The 15,522-nt window shown below is 36.8% G+C and overlaps 1 protein-coding gene across 1 annotated transcript in view; it reads right to left on the reverse strand.

Annotated features, from left to right (window-relative positions):
* Themis (thymocyte selection associated) overlaps window positions 1–15,522 on the reverse strand; it is a 171,090-nt gene that overhangs the window by 90,418 nt on the left and 65,150 nt on the right. The window contains exon 3 of the mRNA XM_059273006.1: window positions 6,952–7,410. Within this exon, the coding sequence (XP_059128989.1) occupies window positions 6,952–7,410 (459 nt within the window). The remainder of the gene's footprint in view (window positions 1–6,951; window positions 7,411–15,522) is intronic.

Below are 15,522 nucleotides of genomic sequence, written 5' to 3' on the forward strand. Positions count from 1 at the left end.
TATGTTCATGGATATATCAAGAAAAGCACGGCTAACCAAAATAATCATTTAGTAAGAATATAGACAATAACAACTTCAGTGCCATGAAGCTAGCATTCTTTTTAATCATTAAAATCACAAATATGTCATTATAACAAATCAAATAGACATATGCTGGGTCAGAAAAGAAAATGTTGTTACCTAAATAGGATCTGGTGTAGGTGTTATTTAAATATTTGTTCATAAACAATATTTTATTGCTTTAATCACTCACTCTTGTACTTGACTTACTTAGTACTTCTGAACATTTGTTGTATCGGAAGCTCTAAAATAAATGTAAATACCTTAGAAATTTTCTTATTCACAAAAAATTATTTTACTAAAATACTGTTGTATATGTACAACAAATTAATATTTGCAATAATATCATTCAGTTCATTCAAAATTTACAGTAGGTCTAGCTAAAATTTTGGGCTAAGATTAATTAAGTAAGCAAAGAGGTTTATGAGTAAAATATATCTTTCCAATCTTCTTATCGCTCAAACTTACCACAAGGATAAAACAGTAAAACAGAGAGAAAAGAAAACATACAAACAAACAAACAAACACGAACAAAAAAATCCAAAGAGTTGGAGTCAATGCTTTTGACATCTGCAAAGTGAAGTAAAGGAAGGTAGAGATATTCTGTAGGAAAGTGAAATGGTTTGGTAGACTAGGACAAGAAATGAGCATGTGCTTGAGGACACAGACATGGGTAAAAGTATGTCTTTCTTGTTCTGCAGAATTCCCAAAATGCTTAGAATTTAAGACATACAAGTCCTTTAAATGTGAAAATGAAGCTAGGGGTTAAAACCAAGGATTTTATTTTAATGTCTGAATATTAAACTCGGGTCTCCACACTATTCTAGGGATGATGGGAAACCCCCTACTACTTCTCTGCACAGGAAACAGGAAAGAACCTCAGAACCTGGGCTAATGGAAAAAAGTGTAAGTCTGAAAACAAAAGTATGAAGTCTAAAACCATGGGGACCATGGTGAGTCCTTCAGCTAATCGTCACTCCCACTCAATAATTTCATAACCCAACAAGACAGTGGGGCAATATCTCAGTGAAACTAAATAAATTTCATAGAAAAAAGTCATAGAACCAGTGCAGGTAATTCCCAGTGAGCCAGCTATGAAGGAAAAGCCTAGAACTCATAAACACAGAGACTGTACATAAATGGTACCCCAGCTGAAAGTTTTTAAAAGTTGTCTTGCATGTTAATAAGGACACATGGCAAATAGCAGGCACTAATGAAACCATTTAATCAGAATGATTTATCAAAACTTGAAGCAAAACAAAACAAAACAAACAAACAAACAAAAAACAAAACAACACAACCACAACAACAAAACCCCCAGGAAACCAAAGAAAGGCTATAAAATACAGGTAATAGCATCAAAACTATGGGAAAATATAAATATTTATCTGGAATAAAATAGCTTACTGCACTCTTAAAGCTAAACTGGGCCAGCCTATTTTAAATGACATATAAGCTAATTCCAAGAAATTAAAGATATGAGATCTGAAATTTAAAATTCATCATTATGGTGGAACTGTGGTTAAGAGAATTTCCATGAAGGTAAACCAAGTCAAGGAGACAGAACAGAAGTCTTAGTTTGGGGTTGGGACTGTAATATGCTATTGGAAGTTAAAGAAAGACAGAATAGAATTTATTACCGAGAAGACATTATCAAAAGACATCTTTTCAGAAAGGAAACACCTAAATTTCTAGATCCAAAATTGTCATCACAATGAAAGAACAGTCCACCACAGTGGAGACCACAGGATGCCACAGTCTCTCAAAGGCAATCACGGAAGAGGGAGGTACAGAGATTTCAGGAAATCGTTGTCCACCTAGAATTTTATAGTGGCTAACCTGTCTGTCACATGTGTGGGCATGGGAGATAAAAAATTTTCAAACCTGCAGTTTCTTTACTTATCTTAGGATGTGTGTAGAGAATGGGCAGAAAAAAAAGCCAGGGGAATTTCCGTATTTGATTAGAGAAACAGCTATTCAACACAAACGCAAGGCAGAGGAAGGCACTGTCCGGATGGTTTGTAATGGAAGCCCCTATGTAATATGTCTATGGCAGCAGATTAAGGCTGGAGTAAGGATGGGAGACTCCAGAAGGAATGCCCTCAAGGTAAAAATAGAGATCAGCTGACATCTTCACTCTGGGAAATTGCATTGGCTGGGTTTCTTTTTTCTCCCTTTCAACAGAAAGGTTGGAGATGTAGGGAAGGATTGAAAAAGTCCAATCCGGAACAACAAGGTCATCATGACAGGGAAAGAGCAATACTCATCATAAACTACATGAGTCACAATCATATTAACAAAAACACTGGTGTTGAGACGTGACACCATGCCCTGTGAGCTTGGAAATGGGAAATAAGAAGAAGAGATATATGCCCATGGCCATATGAGAAAGTTAGTCATTACTATCTAAAATGGCCCATGACTTGAAAACCATCAATGTTCCTACTATTAGGGAATGGGAAAGCAATTCCAGAAAGCAGGGAAGAAAATACTAACAAGAGTTACCTCAGAGTAGGAGAATGTAGGGGAAATTTGAGAACCGTCAAAGCCATAAGGTTTCCATGTAACTTTGTCATATCTTTCTTGGGTATTACTCAGCTTTTTGATTTTTATAAAAAGTTGAAAGTATTTTTAAAACTAAGTGACAGAAAGAAAGGAAAGTGCATAGTGATGCCTAAGGCCTTAGGAAACTACAAATGGGAGTATTTTTCTCCTATTCACTTATCTAAAATACAATATCCAAAGCTATCTTTCTGAGTCTCCTTTATACTTAGAGGTTTTAACCATCTGCTTCTTGCATGAGTAGATGTCTTTCTATAACTTCATGAAGACTGGGCCCCCAAGCTTTGAGCAGCATTAAGCTTTTCTCTGAAAGGGATCTGTATAGTGCTGAATTTCATTAGTTAAGAAGTAACTAATTGGCCGGGCAGTGGTGGCGCACGCCTTTAATCCCAGCACTTGGGAGGCAGAGCCAGGCGGATCTCTGTGAGTTTGAGGCCAGCCTGGTCTCCAAAGCGAGTTCCAGGAAAGGAGCAAAGCTACACAGAGAAACCCTGTCTCGAAAAAAACAACAACAAAAAAGAAGTAACTAATTATTAATCCATGCATCAAAACATAATGTTAACAAAGTCAATATTCAAGACCTCTATTTTTATAAAGCAAACTTAAATTTGTAAATATTGAAATTTCCATGTGCCCAATCACATGAATTTCATATCTTTTTTCAAAGGCAGAAACACTTTGTGGTAGTTTGAATGTAGTTGGCCTCCATAAGTTCATAGGAGTGACACTATTAGGAAGTGTGGCATTTTCGGAGTAGGAATGGCCTTGTTTGAGGAAGTGTGTCCCTGTGGGGAGTGGGCTTTGAGGTCTCATATATGTTCAAGCCATGTCCAGTGTCCCAGATCACCTCCTGTTGCCTGTGGGTCAAGATTAAAGAACCTTCAGTTCCTCCAGCACCATGTCTGCCAGCATGCTGCCTTGCTTCCTGCCACGATAATAATGGTCTAAACCCCTGAACTGTGAGCGAGCCACCCCAATGAAATGTTTTTCTTTATGAGTTGCCATGGTCATGGTGTCTCTTCACAGCAAGAGAAACCCTAACTAAAACACACGTATTGAAATTATTTATATGAGACCAACAGTTACAGATTTGAGATAGTTACTTATCCTGAGAGCATGGTAACACTTAGACCAATCTCTGAGTGTGTCTGGTAGCCAGGAAGATACTAGGCCTAGAATGGAATTTTGACCAGAAACCAGGAATATGTTTTTCCCTTTAACACAGACCAGGAATATGTTTTTCCCTTTAACACAGAGGTTCTCAGCCTTCCTAATGCTTTGACCCTTTAATACAGTTCCTCATGCTGTGGTGATCCCCCAACCATAAAATTATTTTCATTGCTACTTCATAACTATAATTTTGCTACTGTTATGAATCGTAATGTAAAAACTGTGTTTTCCGATAGTCTTAGGTGATCCCTGTGAAAGGGTCATTTGAGAGCCAAAGGGATTGTGACCCACAGGTTGGAAACTGCTGCATTGTTTCTGCTGCTTTTCTTTTCTCTGGGATATACATTGTCACATTAATAACATATTAAAGACCAGCTTTAAGAGTGAAATATTTGTATTCTCTCTTTTTAGTACTTACCATGTTCTTTTTTTTTCTTTCAAGAAATCAGTATTTCACAGCTCTTTAGTGTCCCATGATTTTCCATCTTCCTCTAAGGTTACTATAAAACATCCTAACCCTCCCAGACCAGTTCTTTTTTACTGTCACTTTGGGGGAAAAAACACTCAATTCTAAGGGGCTTAGACTGATGCTCAGGCACAGCAGAAGCAACTGTACAACGTCTCTTGAGTTCAAGGAGTATCTAACCTCAATTGAAAAAAATAATGCAAAAGAAAGCCACAATGGAGTGAAAGCATCACTTCCTTGTCATATTTAGAGGAAAACACCTATCACACAAAAATTTCTTTTTTTAATGGGGCCCTTGTGGCAGGCTCCCATCCTTTTTTTCATGAAATATTCTGCAGTCTATACACATGCAAGCTAGTCTCTCAGAGTACATATCCTGAGCTGGCAATATAGTTAAGAAGTAACATTGAAAAATTTTCCAAAAAAGAGGTCCAGCATAAGGAACCTGAAAACTTAGCTCTAATACATAGTAGGAACAGGGCTAAAACATTTCATGAAAGATGTTTCGCCAAAGGTTGTTCCTTGGTTAGCAGAAAACTCTATTTAAAATAATCTACCTAAACAATTCTTTTAACAAACCCTTTTCTTCTGCTGTTTATATTTAATAAATGCATATCCATTCAACCAGGAGATGAAATCAAAGGCTGAGAATAAGGTTGATCAGTTGACCAAGTTCCCATCCAATAGACTTCTAGACCCTGTGGATGGTACATCTTGTACATACTCAGCACATCTGTGTTTCCTGTCTTTCTCATTGCTATGTCCACTGAACAGAACTCTAATAAAACTGAATTTCCTAATGGGATTACTATGCTCCTGTGTTCTGCCTCTCCAAGCTCAACAATCTTTCTTGATTAGAATAAATCTCAAGTTTATCTCTTTGGACAGACTTCATGACCTTATGTGGATGGTCATACACACACACACACACACACACACACACACACACACACACACTCGCCATTCATATTTTTTATGTTTATCTCTGTCTGCCCTCTTTTTTTTTTTTCATATAGCTGTGCTGAATTTCCACTCACTTGCTTACCCACTCTCCAAGTTGCCTTTGCAGTGGGTCTTTAAATTTGTCTTTGCATCATTTGACTACTTCTCATCCATCTATCAGCCCTTGATTCATAATCCAAATTCATTAAAAGTTCTATCCTCTCTGTCCACATGTTTGGGTTCTAGGTTTGTTCTTATTTATAAGCATGTAGTAGGTACAAGATGATAATTTTAGAAAACTCACTGATTTGAAAATAAGAAAATGCTATCTATTATTCATGACCAGTAAGAAAAACTCAATCATCCATCTCAGTTTCCTGCTTTGGGACTGCTAACAGAACACTACTATGAGTTCTAAAATTTACAGTGGTCTCAATAGTTTATAAAATCAAACCATGCAAACTGTTCTCCTACCTTTAGATCAAAATGAATTGATCATATTTTAATTAAATCTTTTAGCATGATAACATTTAACACATAACTCTAAAACCTGTCAAAAGATTCACATAATTTCTTTTTGTAAGTGTATAAGACAATGAGGGAAGAGAAAAATCAATTTTGAGACATTTAAGGAGGTATCTTTTGACATGCTTAATTATCTTAAGTTCTTCAGTACTACTTTATTTCACTTTGGAAACAACTCTATGGGGGCAAACACAGCTCATTCAAAGCTCCCCTTTTGAAAGTTATTGAGCCTTGGGTCTCACCTATGTTAAACAATTGTCCTCAGCTATATTCTGTGCTCCTTTTTTATTTCTTATTTGAGACAGAGTCTTGCTAAGTTGACCAGGATGGTCTTGGACTCTCTGTGTCACCCACCCAGGCAGGCCTGAGCTTGCCATCTTCCTTCCTCTGTCTCCAGAGAAGCTAGGACTATTGGGCATGCTATCAGGCTTGGCTAGAACCAGGCTCAGAATTCTATAATCCACTAATTGCCTCATTTACACATCATAATCTTGAAATTTTGAAGTATTAATATCTTTGGAGTAATAATGCTTTATGCAGATACTTTTTTTTTTTTTTTTCCCGAGACAGGGTTTCTCTGTGTAGCTTTGCGCCTTTCCTGGAACTCACTTGGTAGCCCAGGCTGGCCTCGAACTCACGGAGATCCACCTGGCTCTGCCTCCCGAGTGCTGGGATTAAAGGCGTGCGCCACCACCGCCCGGCAATACTTTTAAAATATAAAAAAATTAATGAAGATTGCATATTGAAATACAACAGTTTGAAAATTAATTTACCATACCTTCTTCCTTAAGTCAGAGAATCTATGATAAAAGAAATTGTGACTAGTCATAAGAGGATGAAATTTAAAAAAAGTTGTCATGAAATAGAAGTCAAAGACACTGTGTGAAAAAACAAGAAAGCTGCTTTTGGATGCTCATTTTAAAAATTAACTCTTAATAACCAGTAATAAAGAGAACTAGCATTTTAGTCTATCTATAGCTGATAGTTACAGCATCCTGGGTTTGAATAGCATTATATAGTTTATAATATAAACTGCATACTCACTACTTCATTTGCTCCTTAAGACATCTGTCTGTGGTTTTCTTAAGCACAGATGAAGAATCTAAGAGACTTAATGAATGACGGGGACAGAGTCCCATTCTTCAGTTTCTAAATCCATTGTGGGTTTCTGCACAAAGTCACACAACACTCACTCACTCAGGGTATCATTATCAGTGTATACTTACATTTCAGCACACCTTGGATTTCATAAACAGGCTTGAGAATCAAAGTCCCATAAAAGTCTTCAGGGAATGGATTGGGTGAGTCCCACTTATTTGAGAAATTTGTAAGTTTTACAGTCCGTGTTCTGTTCTTAGGAATCTTCCATTCAACAATTTCTTTTAGGGTATAAATATGTTCATCCTCACACTCATAGAATTCTCCTTCTTGTGACAATGGCAAAGTAAATGAGTGACTCTGATGATTCCTTACCACACCACAATTCACCAGTATTTCGCCATCAATCTCTTCCACTGAGTTGAGCCTTATTGGCTCACCCTGCTTTATGGTGAGATTCTCTAGTTGTATATCCTTCAGGTGATAAAAGCAAGGATGTCCCAGTCTGCTGGGTCCGATTTGAATGGTTCTTGTGATTTCTTCCATTGTAAGGTACGGAGTTTTATCAGCCATGACCTTAAATAGACCTAAGAAGAGAATCATGTGATTAGAGTTATTACAATGGAAGTTCTCATAAGAAAATCGCAACGATAAAGTCATAAAGCAAGCATAGTAAACTTTTAAATCTTAGGTGCCTATTTTAAGTGAGTGGGCATGAGTCTGCTGATGTGCAGACATGCAGACCACCTTAGGAACACTATCCTTTGAGACAAGGTCTCTTTTTAGCCTGGAGCTCACCTACTAGGCTCTTCAGTGAGGACCAGGACCCAACTCCATTTTCTTGGAACCAGGGTTATATGCTCCAGGCCAACTTTCTTACCTAGAATCTCAGGGTAGAACTCAGGTCCTCAAGGTTGCCATGCAAGCATTTTATTGACTGAGCTATATCCTCAGCCCAAGATGCTCATCTGAATCTTAAAACGCTTCTGTGAAAAATGTCAGCATATACTTCTTAGCTTACTAAATCATCTGAACAGGAACAGAAATGGAAACAAGGGGAAGTTTCTTGAAATACCAAATACCCTGTCCTCAGAAATAGGAAACCCATCTAAGATGTGTGCTGTCTTAACTACCAATGTGATTTTAAGAAAGGCATTTAATCTCTCAACATTTTTCTAATTTTTAAAAAGAGAAGATTTGATTAGCTTTTCCATGAATATATTCTCCTTTAGACACACCAATTAAAAAGTGGAATACATTTCCTGCAAGGAAATAGATTCAGTCAGGTTTTGATTGAAAAGCTGTACAGCTGGAACCAGAGAATTAATGTACTAAGTGTAGTTGAACCATATGCTTTAAAATACATTTTATGTTGTGTATACCATAATGAAAAATCATTCTAATTAATGTGTGAGTTCTAAGCTACTTTTGAAGCACTATGAATCTCCAAAGGGTAATTTGACATGTAGAATGTCCAATTTTTCTTTCTATAGAATTCTCAGAGGAAAACACACATTAATAAATCATAACATAATGTATCACAGTGTATCAGCTCTCTTCACAAGGCTTCATGAAATTATGTTGGCTTAGAATGTTGCTTGGACTTATTTTTGTGCATGTATATACATATGAGTTGTGAGTGTGAATGTATTTCTCATGTGTGTGCCCACCTATATGTGAGGGTGTACATGCATTGGTGTCCATGTCTGGGGAAAGGCAGGAATTGACAGAAGGTGATGTCCTCAACCCCTTCTACTTTATTTATTAATGCAGGTTCTCTTGAATAAATTCAGAGCTCACTGTAGCTAGAGTTTTCCTGCCTGGCCCACAGTCAGGACAAATCTGTCACCCGTTAGTCCCACAGTTGCTCAGACCCAACCAAGTAAACACAGAGACTTATTTTGCTTACAAACTGTGTGGCCGTGGTAGACTTCTAGCTATCTAGCTCTTACATCTTAAATTAATCCATTTCTATAAATCTATACCTTGCCATGTGGCTCGTGACTTACTGGCATCTTAACATGATGCTGTCATGGTGGTGGCTGGCAGTGTCTCCCTGCCTCAGCCTTCCACTTCCCAGAATTCTCCTCTCTCCTTGTCTTGCCTATACTTCCTGCCTGGCCACTGGCCAATCAGTGTTTTATTTATACAAAAAGATATCCACAGCAATTCACTGATCATTTAGTCTAACTAGCTTGCTTGCTCCAGACATCCCTTGAATTTGCTTCCCAAGTACTGGGATGGCAAACAGCCACTATGCCTGCCCTGATTATTTTACTTGGGTTCTGAACTTTGGACCTCATGCTCATATAGCAAACTCTTTTCCCACTGAGCCACCTAACCATCCCTCAGGACTGAATATCTTCAATGAATTATTCTTTCTTTGTATTATTTCTCTATTTTCAAAAAATAAAATATAATTACATCATTTTTCCCTTCCCTTCCTCCCTCTATCCCTTTGTCTGCCCATCCCCCACCATTCTTCCTCTCAAAATCATGGTGTCTTATTCTTTAGTTGCTTTTGGGATGTGTGTGTGTGTGTGTGTGTGTGTGTGTGTGTGTGTGTGTGTGTGAAATTATGAATACAGTCTTCTCAATTTGTTTACTTAATAGTATATGATTTCAGGGCTGACCAATCTGCATTGGATAATCAACTAAAAGCTCACCCCTGGGGAGAACTCTTTCTCTCAATTGCAGCATCCCTTAGTCATTTGTAGTTCCCTCTCTAGGGATAGGTCTCTGGGTATTTCCTCCTTCTGTGCTAGCAATGTCTATTGATATTGTGCTTCTTCTGGTCTTGTTTAGGCAGCCATATTGCCGAGGTATCATTGGTGAAGGTGCCCTGTCCTTTCTACGAGACACAATTTCACAGCAGTTTGCCTGGTCCTCTGACTGTTACAGTCTTTCCACCCCATCTTCTGTGATATCCCTGAGTCTTAGGTGAGGAAATTGTGTTGTAGATCAGCTTCTCTAATTTTTCTACTGAAGTTTCAGTGTTTTCATTATCATAATAATTTATATCTTACTAATTTCACATTCTGTATTTTTCTCAATATCACTACCTTGGATTTTTATTATTTTAGCATAGTTTTTACATGCTAAGGAATTTCTTTCTTTAAGCTACTTTTTTCTATTTGTGGGCATGTGTGCTTTGTATTATATTCAGAAATGTATTTGTTAAATAGATTTTAGTATATGCTATAGAAAATAAAGACAAAAATGCTTGTTTTCTCATATAAAATGCTTTATGAGTATATAATATACTAGCATGCTCTAAAGAGAGAGCATATTTGTAAAGCTTAAATGATATGGCATGGAAGAATATCTTGGTGGTTTACTCAATAAATGTATTCTAATTAAATTTATCTATATAACAAATTCATCAAGTTGTGGTATCTTGTATGTGCATTTATAATTACTTTTCTAATTCTTCCGATAATTTTTCTTTAATTCTAAGTCTATGTTTGATCACACAAAGTGAAAAGAAATTCAGGTTATATTTAGATATGAATTCTTGAAAAGGTACCAGTGCCTTGTATGTAGCAAGCAGGCACTCTATTACTTAATTAAAACCCAATCCCCTGTACTTAAAATCTTTCTATATTGAAAATTGTTCATCTACCAAATGATATACATGAAGACTACTTGAAAAAGAAGCATTTTCTTTGGAAGATTTTTGTTGTTTTTTTGTTTTGTTTTGCTTTGTTTTAGGAATTCTTATATCAAGTAAAAATCCAATACATTGTATTCTTGAATTTGCCATACTACTTGAGTCTGTGTGTGAGCATGTGTGTACCCACATGTGTTTAATCATTTGTTCGTGTATAAAGAGTTACTAGTAAGATTTCACAATCATTATAAATAGAGAGAAAGTGCCAAGAATTTTGTGAAATATGTATTTAAACAGCTATCTAGAAGCTCACAAAGTAGTTTTAGCTGTATGGATGACATGAGCCACAGAAGAATTATTTAGAGTCATCTTTCTTAAAGAGTAGAGCCATCTAGGGTAATAACAGACCTAAAATATTAGGGATTAGAAGTTACCTGAACCCCATGCGCTACTGTTATTTCAGGTAAATCACAGTCCTTATTCCATCTTATTGGATGTCTTATTGCAAGAAGAAGTTGTATCTATGAATTTGTATGTTTTCTCTTAGAAGGTGACATAGAACACAGTTTAACATACCAAATGGTGGGATACAGGGAAACTAGTTGACTAATTTATCTCTTCACCTATTGCAACCAGTCCAAAGAGTTCCTCCTAATAAGTAGCCATTGGTGTCATGTAAAATGGGACAGGTATGCTTTTGCTGAGAATGACATCACATTGCATATTTAATTTACAATGTAAGAAGCTAAACATAAAATTAAACACCATCAAGACAGATCTGTTGTGGATTTCATCACCTCTACCATCTTTTCGCACAAAGAATATAAGAATTTGAAATAGAGAAAAAGAAAACCTATTCTCCTCACTCCTAGTTAAGCAGCGAACTTGCTGTTCCTGTCTACCTACTTGTCTGAACACTGGGTTCAAAGATCGTGTTCATTTATTTTCAGGTCTGTTTTTCAGACAGTGGGAAACAGTCTTGGTCTTTAGCAGGGGCAGCATCTCTTTATAGAAGGCTATCCACACACATGGCTCCTACAGCTATAGTCCCCTTAAAGCTTCATTTCTGTGGCGAACTGTCTAGAGAAACTTGAACAGCTCTCTCTATTGGTCTCTTTGATACCCTACCAATCACAATGTTTAGGGATATGACACCAATAATTTCACAAATTAGTGGCTTCCTTTATGGGCATGCTTTTTCTGAATAATGTATGCTATTCTTTCTTCACATTTATCTATTATCTATATGTCTGTCTGTCTATCTATCTGTCTATCTATCTATCTATCTATCTATCTATCTATCTATCTATCTATTGTGTGTGCATGTGTGTGTGACACACATGCTGTGGGAAGCGTGTAAAGTCAGAAGCTAACTTGGAGGGGTTGGGCTTTTACCTTTTTACCATGTGGGCCTCAGAGACTCAGGTTATCAAGTTTGATGACAATTACCTTTCTCTGTTAAGCCACCTTGTTGGCTCTCACTGTTATTCATAAATTAGGAGAAAAAAATTTTTAGAATGAACATGTCACTTGAGAAAAAATACATAAAAAATGAAGTAAATTTTTTAAAGTGTTGAAGTTAGTTAATAAGTGAATTTATTCTTTCAAGTCTATTATTTTACACTGTGAGGGAGTTATAAACTATGATTTTTTATTATATTTATGTGCATATATTTGTATCGGAGTGCCCATGCCATGACATGTATGAGGAGGTCAGAGGACAACTTGCAGGAGTCAATTCTTTCCTTCTGTGATGTGTGTCCTCTGGGTCAAAATTCAGATCCTCAGACTTGGCAGCAATGGGCTTTACCCTCTGAGCCATCTTGTCAACCCTTTACCAATACTTAATGATGTTCAAAGCACTAAGAAGTGAGACATTTTCAGACATATCCACGTCTAAGCAATTTTTTCATATGCATTATTTATCCTGATAATTATCTTTTGGGAAGAGTAAAACAAACGTCCCTACTGGAAACATGGAAAAGGTCACAATTTTCACAGCCTAATCACGGCTCTAAAAATTTCTAATCAGAGCTGTGACATCCAAATTCTGCCTCTAGCCACCAAGCCAATCTGTCTCTCTGTCACACATATGACTTACAAGGACACTGTTCACAAGAACAACGTGTTTATTCTGAGTCAAAAGGCATGTTTGCGGCTCTCCCAGGTGGCCTTCCCTTCGCACAGACCAGCCAGCCTCCCCTAAACTCAGAAAGACAGGATCACTCATTGGTAGTTCTCTGTGCACAGTTTATTCTCATCAGATAGTTTTTTTTTTAAACCTTTTTCTCTTCTCTGTAATCAATTTTCACAGAAACAGAGTGTACATTTAAAAATTATGTCTCCTCAAAATGTATCAGAGCATGACTGTAAATCCGCCATAGAAAATCATTTAGAAGATTACTGAATCTTTCCACTCTAGTCTAATTCTCAACCTTCTCTCCTAGTTGCAACCAAATCTATTTCCTCCATCTCCAACATAAATAATGTTGAAATAAAATCTAGCTACTTTTTCTCATTATCTTCTCATACCAGCAATATTAGAGTTTTTAACTTATTAGCAGCTCACCATGGGCAACAATTTGTATGCATGATACAATTTCATTTTCAAAACAGCAACATAAAATAGTTCCCATTAATAAATCATGAACATTTCACAAATACAGATGTGAACTTTTGAATAAATTTTCTCTTAGCATAAATGTATAGAAACTTAGTAGATTTTTTTGGCTTTCAAAAGTACAAAGGCTTAATCACAGTTATGCATTTCAACTTTACATCATTATGACAAATCACCAGCTGCCTAGCCTTTCATAAGCTGATACAGGTTGCTTCCAGGTGGATATCTGTCTTCCCTTTGGGGTATAGAAAGACATAGAAATCCAACAAGAGAAGAAAATGAAAATCCCTGATCTTTAAGCCATTGTCTGGTACTAGTCTCTGGTATCAGGTGGCACAATGGCCCCTCCTGTAGTGATGTGCAGAGGAAGGACTAGGGACTCAACGAATCAGGTGAGCTGACAGAACTGCCCAGCCAAGTTCATGGACCTCAGTGTGCTGTCGGTCACCAGCCACACTGAAGCAGATTTTTAAATATATGATTATAGGTTTCAAATACAGTGATCCTCGTGAAATGGGCAAAGGTCTTCACACATGCCCTACAAGAAACCATGTACTGAAAATAATTCCATCACCAACACATGGGAACAAAGCTAAACAGGACAGAGTTGGCATTTCTTCTCCCACCTAAGTTTTTCCTCAGCCACATGATGAGGTAGAATAATAATACTCCAGCCTAATGAAACAGGAAAATAGGCTGAACATTCCTTAATACTTCAAAGTTAACAAATACAAACATATAGGTACTGTTATTATAAAGAAACTTTTACCTCTGAGAAACAAGTAAAATCTAATATATACAAACAGAAGCAGATAAACTTTATCTAAAAGCATATATATATATATATATATATATATATATATATATATATATATGATGTAGTTTAAAAAATTTAAAGGAATGATGTCTGCAAAGGACCTGGCTTGGAGATAGACTGTCCAGTGTAGATATCTGTGAATTTTGTCTTACCATCAATAAAGCAGAGGATTCCTTGAGTAATCTCTAAAGATGGTTTGATTTGCAATCAAATTCCTAAACATCCTTGTTATTCAGTATTTACCAAAAGATCTCTCACTTTATATGTTCCTTGTTGCTTTTCTATCATTTTGTTGCATCCCCAAGTATTTTGTAGTAGATCATAAAGACTCTGCAAACCTAGTGTTTTAGTGGAACTTGGATCGTATGAATCTATATTCAACCTCAGGTTGCAACTATATACATGGAATATCCTGTAAAAGAGAAAGCTTAAAGTCCTTGAGCAAATGCCAGAGTACACAGGAATAATACCATGAGAAACTTCTCTAGATTTCCTGGTTGAATACTGGATAATTACAGAACACCATGAGCCAATGATGGAGTCCTATAATTTTCATAGAAAAATTTTCATGAGTACTTCTCATCCTCTTGACTAAGACCAATTGTGGAAAGTCTCAAAACGACCCGGGAAAGGAATGGGAAGCAAGTCCAAGTTTGTGATCTGGAAATGCTGCATGGAAGTTCAGTTGAGTAGTTGAGAGGGAAGAGAATACATCAAAGATAAAGATCAAGCTGCAAATTAAGCCAGGCTGTAAAATTCCAATGTCCAATTATCATTGTATCAATAATTGCACTGAGATAGTCTGCAGTAGCTATAGAAAGCTTTTAATATTTCTTTTAGCCTGCAGTGAAGAGTACATCATAAAACCTTTCATGTTTTTCTCTTTGGTTCAATTGTTGTATGAGGTAAAAGAACACCACCATAGCACCTTTTCCTCAGAGGCATTTAAACTCTTTGGAAGGACATTGTACAAGTTTGAGATGTTTAGCCAACAACTGAATCTCAGCTCAGATGGTATAACTTGACACCAATGGCTAAGGCTCTGTTGTAATAAATGTGCCATACAAATTTGTCTATGGTAATAATCTCTTCCTAAGTCGTAAGGTAAGGATGAGTAGCAAGCCTGAACTCAGAGACTTCATGGCTGGACATAATTTCCACAGACCATACACACCTCAGAATATAACATTGAGTTTTGTTGGAGGAACTTCAAAATGCTATAGATTTGTTGAGTTTGGGCAGGAGAACTCAGGCACATGTATGGTAAGAGTTAGGTAGTTTCACATGGGGATTGCCAGTTCTGAAAACTGGGGTTCATTTCTGGCCTGGCTCTTTCCTCATTGCATGTGAGAACATAAACCTTTGTAAATACGTCTTCTTCTAAAATGTGCGGGAAATGATATCACCTACCTTATAAAGTCATTATGATATTTAAACTAAAATAGGTAGCATGTTTAGACAATACATAAAGAAACTGGTTATTATCTCTCTTGTTTCCCTTCACTTGGGTTCAAAGCCATTGCAGGGTGGTTGTAAGGTCAGACAGTGTAATATCACTACAAGTTCAGTGCCAACTAAAGCACACTATATATTCCAGGCCGGTTCCAATAGACGAACACAAAAATGTGCCACTCTAGCCCTAGCATACATAG

Source organism: Peromyscus eremicus, chromosome 8b (assembly GCF_949786415.1).
Source record: "Peromyscus eremicus chromosome 8b, PerEre_H2_v1, whole genome shotgun sequence".
Lineage (NCBI taxonomy): Eukaryota > Metazoa > Chordata > Mammalia > Rodentia > Cricetidae > Peromyscus > Peromyscus eremicus.